The sequence below is a fragment of the Cephus cinctus genome, unplaced genomic scaffold, assembly GCF_000341935.2.
Source record: "Cephus cinctus unplaced genomic scaffold, Ccin1 Ccin1_scaffold0670, whole genome shotgun sequence".
In the NCBI taxonomy this organism is placed as follows: domain Eukaryota; kingdom Metazoa; phylum Arthropoda; class Insecta; order Hymenoptera; family Cephidae; genus Cephus; species Cephus cinctus.
The window spans coordinates 70,142-78,619 of record NW_014333297.1 but is presented as its reverse complement, the minus strand read 5'-3'; the positions used below and the strand labels follow the sequence as shown (position 1 = coordinate 78,619).

The 8,478-nt window shown below is 50.4% G+C and overlaps 1 protein-coding gene across 10 annotated transcripts in view; it reads left to right on the top strand.

The window, feature by feature from the left end:
• The window catches only part of LOC107269565 (lachesin), a 78,605-nt gene that overhangs the window by 38,720 nt on the left and 31,407 nt on the right, over nt 1-8,478 (top strand). For all 10 annotated transcript variants that reach the window (XM_025086871.1, XM_015743563.2, XM_025086868.1 and 7 more), the window contains one exon: nt 2,284-2,441. In XM_025086871.1, the coding sequence (XP_024942639.1) occupies nt 2,284-2,441 (158 nt within the window). The remainder of the gene's footprint in view (nt 1-2,283; nt 2,442-8,478) is intronic.

The following is an 8,478-nucleotide window of genomic DNA, read 5'->3' as shown; positions in this document are numbered from 1 at the left end:
AATCGCCCGCCTCTCCTCTCCACCTAGCTACACACTACGATCTACTTGCGCGGAATTACGGCAGTGTAAAATTTTATATTGGCCGCCCTCCGTGTCCTTTATTAAATTTATAAGGGCGCTTCGCGCCTTCCCTACAACTGTTCTCCTTCACTGTCTCCTGATTCGCCTGAAAAAGATACTGAAGATAATGCCAAGCGGCAAGTCGATGGGGAGAGCGAAGGAGAGTCGAAGAGAAACAAAGTAGCCTCCGGAGCGTCATTCATTGAAATATCTCTTGGAAATTCCGAAGAATGGATCGGAAGAGAGCGACGCTTCTTATCACTCTTCCTCTCAAATATTTTAATTACTTTATTTGAATCCCATGTTTAATTCCATCAGCTGCAGAAGCGGCAGGTAGGGTGGCTCTATTCTCTTCAGGGTATCTAGATTGACAAAGAGCGAAGTCCAGACACGCCCTCACGCACGGCGCGTGACGACGTCCGCAGAAATTGTAATAACAGACACGTGTAGCACACGTACCCTGAATCTTGGATGCTGGATCCTCCGTAGCTTCAAAACCAGCGAGGAACTCTCTTTCCTCTTGTACTCCCGTTGCCTTTCTTGCACTCTCCATTCTCCTGGTTGGGTTATGCCGCGAGCATCAAACACCCCCCTACACCCCCTCTCACTCTCTCGTATCTGCTACCTAATTATATTACATCTATCTCTCTCTCTCTCTCTCTCTCATTCCCGCTATGCTTCACACTATACACACAGCAGAGAAAGTATTTCCAGAATATACACATATGGACAGACATTGAGTCGGAATAAAATGGAGCCCCGCCGCTTTTGCACGGACAAGCAGCTTGTTTCAATTTATAATTATTTAATAACTTTGTCACAGGAAAAATGGATATAGGCACATTTCGAGTAAACTAATATGCATGGAAGAATGCTCTGCTTTTGGTGGTGGATTAAATGAGAAGCGTATCCATCTGACAAAATGCCTTGTGCTGAGCATGCGCACGGTACTCCCGACTTGTACCATTTCAAAGGTTAGAATCATCTATTCATCTTTAACGTGCAATGACTTCGAGATTCCAATTGGAATTTTAATGAGCCCCTTTCTGTCTTATTTGGCCTCGCAGTGTCGCATCCCTCCGCATTCCTCCGCATCCCTCCGCATCCCTCTTAGGTTTAATCAAGTCCGATTCATGTACACCCCGCATTAGTAACTTTGCCTCCTGACCGAAGCTAACTGATAAAATCCGACGTTTCTTTGCAACTGAGTCGAGGGGCCGCATGGGGATGAAACGTACGTCGCTGGCGATCGAGTGCCAGAGCGAGTGCGAGGAATGCGGGGAGTGCTGGGAGAAAGAGAGACTGAATTACTGTAGGTGGGACTGATGATTATTTACGTGGCCACGGGTGACGTCATCAAAGTTTCATCGAGCCGCGCGAAGGAGATAGATCGCATGAGAGGCGCTCGAAAGCGAAGGTAAATAAATCGCCGCTTTGCCAGTCGTTCATTGCTAAAGCTCCATTTCCGTGCGTTGATCGTTTGACGAGGGAGGCTCGAGTAGCTGCCGTTACGCTAATTGCGAGTCAGGTCAGCTCTGTGAATATTGAAATTTGATTTTACTTGATTACGTTAATCGTTTAACGATATAGAAAAAAGAAAAGAGAAAAGAGAAGGCGGGTATAGTACAGTCGGCTACGAGGAGAAGAAGCAGCGAGATCCTGCGACGCAGGATGCTTGCGAAAAAGTCAAATTTTGTAAAAGACCTGCATTCCCCTATCTCGTGGACGTGTCAAAAGGTCATATCCAGCGCACAGTTTGCTTCAGTCATACAAATGGGACGGTGGCTCCCACCTCGTCATGAGTTGCGGCCTAATCACGAACCTCATTATAATTACCTTGCCTCGAGTACGCAAACTCTGAAGCTCCTGTTTGGCAGCCCGGAAAAGGAAAGTATGCTCAAAGCGGCAATTTACTAGCAGCTACCGGTGCCGCGGCTAGATATTTTTTGTACCACTTGTACATGAATACCTATTGTACTATCAGCACAGTAAGCACGCACGAGCGAAGCGAACAAGAAGCAACCCAGACTGTCCATTCGATTTCCTTTCTTTTTCACTTTTCCATTTTTTCCATTTTTCCATTTGTCCATGTTTTATTTCTCTTCGTCGTCCCCTTGTGGATCATTCTTATTTCTCTGAGCCTCGAGAGGATTGTTTACCACCAGCAGTATCAGCGAGGTCACCCAGTATAAGCTCAAGTAACCCCTTTTTTTTGTATTCCAGGAGGATCGAGTCTCGCTAGCGTCGTTGCTGGTAGCAGCAAACCAATGAGAGCCTGGGACAAGCCCTACTTCGATGACATTTCCTCGAAAAACGTGACGGCCATCGCCGGACAAACAGCCGAACTCAGCTGCCACGTGAAGCATCCTGGTAACCGGACGGTGAGTCTCAACCATTCTTTATTAACCTAGCCTCTAGAACTTAGTCTTTTCTATCAAAGATACTCGCCCGTCTTCCTCTGTCTATAAATAAGCCGCAGTTGCCGGTGCACATGATAAGATCACTAATCGTATTTGCACGCGTGATAAGAAGACGTTGCGAGATCGCGCAGCTGCCTGGTCGCGCGACTGCAGCCTGCGTGCGCCACGTTAGAACACATTGCGAACCGCCAAGAAGAAGCTCAACGGCTACAAGGGAGATCGGCTGCCGGGCCGAAGATTCGAGAGATTGCGAGGAATCGCGCACGCGACTGGTACAGGTCTTTTAGTCGCTAATCAAAGATGAAACCAGCGATAGGCGCGTCCCTCGCGACTCACTTATCTCCCGCGTGTCAAGGAGGTCACCGTCAAGTTCCTGGTCCACGTGCCCCACGCTCACTGTTGGTCGTCCTTGCGGCTTTGCGCAGGACTCGAAGATGAAGCTGGAACGAAAGGCTGCCCCTAGATTCCCGCGATAAGCAGCGAAAGAAGTTTTGCATTGAATCGGTACGTCTCGGCAATCAGTGAGCCATCAGAAATAGACCAGTCCTCTGGCGTCGAAGGGAGGACGAATATCCAATGGAATTGAAAAGGGAAGCAGCGCTGGTAGGAGCGAACAGAGAAGAGTCCGGATCTTTATGAGGTTAACAGGTCAGAAGGGAACCTTACTCAAGGTGTGTTTACACCTGCCCAGAATTAGCTTCGGCAGCGATTTTCCTCGACTCGGTAATTTCCGGGTCAATCCCCGAGGAATCCGTGTTTCCGATGAAATCCCTTTAATTATAGGACTGCGGCTACGCGCGAACCCTGAGAACCCTTCTTATGGACGCGGCTGCTACGTCCTGCTCGAGTCCTGAACTCGGTCTTCCTACCGCTGGGTCTTCGTGGTCTCGATGTCTCGAGTAAGGCCGTGGGTCGAGTGGAAGACACCCTTGGGTGCGCACCAGAGGACTGGCCCTTTCCTTGGGCAAACTAGGCGATCGGGGGACGGATCGACCTAGTGGTCGCCGAGTGTGTCGACTCGCAGCTCAGACGCAATTTACTCCGTCTGTAGGTTCATGTCTCTCGTCCAGCTGGGCTCTGGGAACGATAATTCGCAGTCCGCGTCTATCCACTGTGCGTGCGTGGAAACATGGAAAGTAGGATGGTTAGAAAATTCAATGATTCAGATAGAATTTTGGCTCCTCCAGCAATTATCTGATATTTTCCAAAATATTTTCAGTGAATAGTCAAATAACAGCAATATGGAAATGTACACGTAGCAATTCGCAGATGTCACTTCACTGAACAATCATCGCGTCACCATCATCACTATGTTCTACATCTACTAACAGTTGGGTCTCCCGTTTATACATGGCTGAATGGTGGGTGTATCGCGTATCCGGCTGTACGCGGAGAGCATTCGAGAGCATTCGAGAGCATTCAGCAGCCGATCGACCCAACAGCTGATATGCGAGTCACTTGATTTCGTCTCTGGATCGAGACGTTTAACTAGATTGTACAGTAGCTCGGAAGTAATCTGTTTAATCGAGCCCTTCCCACGTAGCGGCACCAATTGGAATAGTTTGCCGAATGACTTAGGCTTAATTGCTCGCGAGGAAGGCTGAAACGTGGAAGAGAGAAGGAGGATCGTCTGCCCGTAAGAATCGGAGAGAGTCGATAAGTATGGTAAGTCTGCGCAGGCAGCGAGAGAGAGAGAGAGAGAGAGAGAGAGAGAGAGAGAGAGAGAGAGAGAGAGAGAGAGAGAGAGAGAGAGAGAGAGAGAGAGAGAGAGAGAGAGAGAGAGAGAGAGAGAGAGAGAGAGAGAGAGAGAGAGAGAGAGAGAGAGAGAGTCAGAAGTCAGGAGCAAGTGATATAGTCAGACGTGCGCTGTCAGTGTAATGGGCGGGAATGTCGAATGGGAGACGGGTGGGGGCGAAATCCTTGGAGATTTCTCAGGGACAGCTTCGATAATTGATTTGGCGCTGGGATTAAGGACATAATACGTATAACTGCTTTGTACGGGGTGCGCGCTGGGGCCGTGTAAACTTAGTTTAATTAAACCATGGATTTATTGAACCCTCTTGATACGCTCGCACACACACTCGGGCACGTAGAGCAGCCACTGCGCGCAGCAACTCCAGCTGCGGTCGCTTATTCCCTTTACCTTCCTCCACCCTCCGCGCGGAGGGTCACTCTGTAGCTGCGGCGGGATACTTCGGGGCTGCTTACGTATTCCGGACTGTCCAGCTCAAAAGCGATCCCCATGGCGGCTTTCGAATCTGCCTGCTGAATTTGCACCGGATGCGCCGGCCATCTACAGTGCGCTACTGCTGTGGAGGAGCGTGGATGCGCTGTCCCGTTAGAATTCTCGGAATTACTCGAATCGGAGGTTATTGCGCCGCATCAATTGAGATAATGGCGGACAATTCCAAAGAGGGAATGCCTTCTCGGAATTGACCGTCCTTTTAAGATCGGAAAGTCCTCCACCGTTCCAATCTCTGTCGTTTGCTCTCCAGCCTCCACCCTCCGTTTGCACCGTCCTCCCCATCACGGGCCCCCCCCCTCTCTCTCCCCGTAAAGGTCACGGAAGGATAACCCCTAAATTCGCGGTTAGCCCTTGAACCGCCCGCGGGCCAAGCCGCGCGCTGAATTGATGGCCCAGATTTTCACTCTGAAAAATAGAAAAACTCGTCTGCGACGGACGATGATCATTTCTTTGTTTTTTTGTTCTTTTTTTCTCCTGGATGCGGTGGTAGAAGGTGAATAGGGGTTTGCTCGTTGATTCCTGGCCGGTTGTCTGCTTGACTGAGACCGACGAACCCTTTTCCTTCGGTTGGAAGCCCGAGAAAGGGCTAATGATCGACGCGGGTTCATCGATCGTGAGTTCGTGGAAAACGCCGGTTCGCCCTGGAAGATAGCGGATGGATTACGAACTTCCGGTCCAGTGACACGGGGGGTCGAGGCTTGAAAATTATAACTGGCTGGCTCTAAAGGCCCAGCGCCGAACGCGCTCGGACTGACTTAAATGAACCCTGAGCTTCCGTAGTCGAAAGGGCTGAAGGACAATCTGCAACAGGATCTGCAATCCATAAATTTCGAGTCCAGTTTCGCAAAAACAAGGCGATTATCTAGCGACTGGATCCACTGCTGGATGGCCAAGGACACGATACACTATGCAGAGGATACGAGTGATACGCAGAGAGAATCTGATAAAAATTCCTGGTAATCGAAGAAAAGTTGTAGGAAAGACGCGGCTCATCGAGATACCGAATCGACTGCTGTAATGGAATCGTAATTATAACCCATAACCCGGGCGATAAGGTAATTCGAACGATAATCCGGCTGGCACAATATTTGCCACAATCTCAGGTGAAATGCACGCCGATTACGCATAAATGCGAAACTTTATTAGCCGACTCATCGTGGCCACTTGCCGGCAACGGTCGAATGCCATCCACGAATTTTCAGAGCTTAGCCCCATATGTATGCATTTACTCCCCAAAATCCCACGATAACAATGCACTGTCCGTCTCCTGCACGTGGCACTTCCGTCTCTCGTCTCTGCGCAACGCTACTGAATTTTATGAAATTCTCTAATGTCTCCTACCCTCTTGAACACGATCGGAGTCGCGAACGCGTGATGCACCCTGGAGGTTATGGCGCAACGGGAATGGCTGGATGGTAATTGGCTCCCGTTAAATTTCGACCGGTTTCCAGAGAGCTGCACGAGAGTTTGCTCTAAACTCAAGCCAGTCTGTTTTAGCTCGAAACATCGAGCTTCCAAATATTTGCCTCCTCGGTTCCAGCACTTTCTCTTCCTCTTGTCTCTATCCCTCACGGGCAATCCTCCGATTCCTCTGAAGCTGCCTGCCGTAGTCACTCTGGAATAATGGCATTCCCTGCCAATCGTCACTGCCAATCCTAGCAATTACGATTAAGCATCTTCGTGAAACCTGCCTGTGAATTTCCATAGCCGCCGATCCGTTGAGCTACTTCAGTCTTTGCCGCGATTCGCGTCTCGTGCGGAAGGAAGAAAGCGAAAGTGAAAGGGTAGAGGAAGAAGAGGTGCTCGGTTCGGGGCGCTCGGGTGGGGCCTGACGATCTGCCGAAGAACAGCGAATCAAGACGAAGGGTGGAAAAAGGGAAAAATGCAAGGGAACAGATTGAAATTCCCGAGGGAGAGTAGCCGGGTGACTCTTTCTTGACTCTTTCCTCTCCTTCCTTAATCTCGCGATGTATCTCAGACGTTTCCCATCTTGCAGGGAAAAAGGCTCCGCCGTAGAGGGGGCGGGGGGGGTGGGTCCGGAGGGTCTTGGGAATGATCGTTCTCAATTAGCCTTATATTTGTATTTACGAGTTTCGAAGCGGTATTACGCGAGACACTCGTTCCCCCAGGTTCGCCGGCCTTACGACACCCCAGTGTCGAATCTGCGAACCGTCTCGCGTTCAAGGTGGACCGCCGGTTCTGGAGATGAAGGAGATCGAGAAGGTCGAGAAGGTCGAGGTGGTCGCAGAGGGCCGCTGAACGACCTGCTAAATTCCGGGCTGTCGAGCGAATTGGCTTTATTGCCGTTTGTAACGGAATTCGGTGCGATGTGGAGAAGCGGGTCGCGGGTTGCGGCAGTTACGGCGGGTTGCCCGGGTTGCCCGGGTTGCCCGGAACGATAAGAAACCTCCCAGTTGCTTCATTGAAATCTGACGTCTAACAAATTGCGCTACCTTTTTCCTGAGCCGCAATGCCACGACCACGTTCCTCTTTCTTCCTCTTTCTTCCTCCACTTCTCTCTCTCTCTCTATACTTTCCCTTGCTTCGTCCCGCGCCTTTCACCTATTATTCTTAGCACCCCAACCCTACCTTCAGCCTATTTAGCGCTCCTTTCTCTTTCCTTTCATCTTTCTTCTTCCTCACGTATCCCTATACTCGCTTGTAAATTTCGCTAAGCTTCCCGATTGAATATTGACGTGCCAATGAGAAAAAAACAAGCGCAAATAGGCGAAATTACGAACGGTTACGGTACGAAATTTTCGGTACGACGAGCAAAGGGGATTTGTTTGCTCGCTCGTTCCCCTATGGCCTCCCTCGTCTGCTGCGCCACCCTTATTATTTATTTCGCTTAATGTGGCCGTTTTAGTTCGCCTCGTAAAACAGCCTATTAAGCCGAGTGGTGGGATGGGCGTGGGGCGGAGCGGGCTGCGTCCTCTGCTCCTTCCTGGCCTCCTTCGTCTTCTTTTTCTTCTGGGGTTCTTTCGGTCCTGCTGGCCCCGAACCCCAAAAAAAAAGAAAGAATAAACAGCAGAGGAACATTAGGAGAATTCGAAAATCCTTGTGATATATGTCAGAGAGTCTGACCCCAGGGTCACTGGCAGGCGTTTTATTCGCGCAGGACTTTGCTGGCCCTTCCTTCGCCTATATTCACTCGACCAGGCTTACTTCCCCGAGCAGACTGAAATTCTTTCTAGACGCATAAAAACTTGAAGTAATGGAGCAGTTGGTCGCTTCGGCTCTTATATTAGAGCACAACCGGGCAACCGCCCTTAGTGGCGCTAGTGCTGCTAGTGCTGCCTGCCTGTGTTCCAGCCAGCCTGCTGGTCCAGAAACCTCTCTGGACTCCGTCGCTGGAATTGCGCGTCCGTTACACGTGAAAATTCCGCCGCATGCCGGAAATCCCGTGACGTGTGACTGAGCGTAGCTTGCAGGAAATTAACTCGACGTGCGTCGCGTCCTGCGTGCGTCGAGCGCCTAATAATTCGGAAAGGGAGAGCGTCGCCCGGTTCTGCCAGAAATGGAATGCACGATTTGTTACGGAATGTTATATTGGCGCAAAGATCATTAGCGAATGGCTCGAGTTCACGAGAAATCCCGAATCTTGGCGAAGCGCGAAATGCACGAGGTGGGCGAAGCGGACGACTGAAGTTCCGCGAGGGTCGAGGCGATTCGTCGTCACCCTCGAGGGCGGCGATAGGAGGCATAAGAGACGAGGAGGAAAGTGAAATTGGCGGGGGGGGGGGGGGTTGGAGC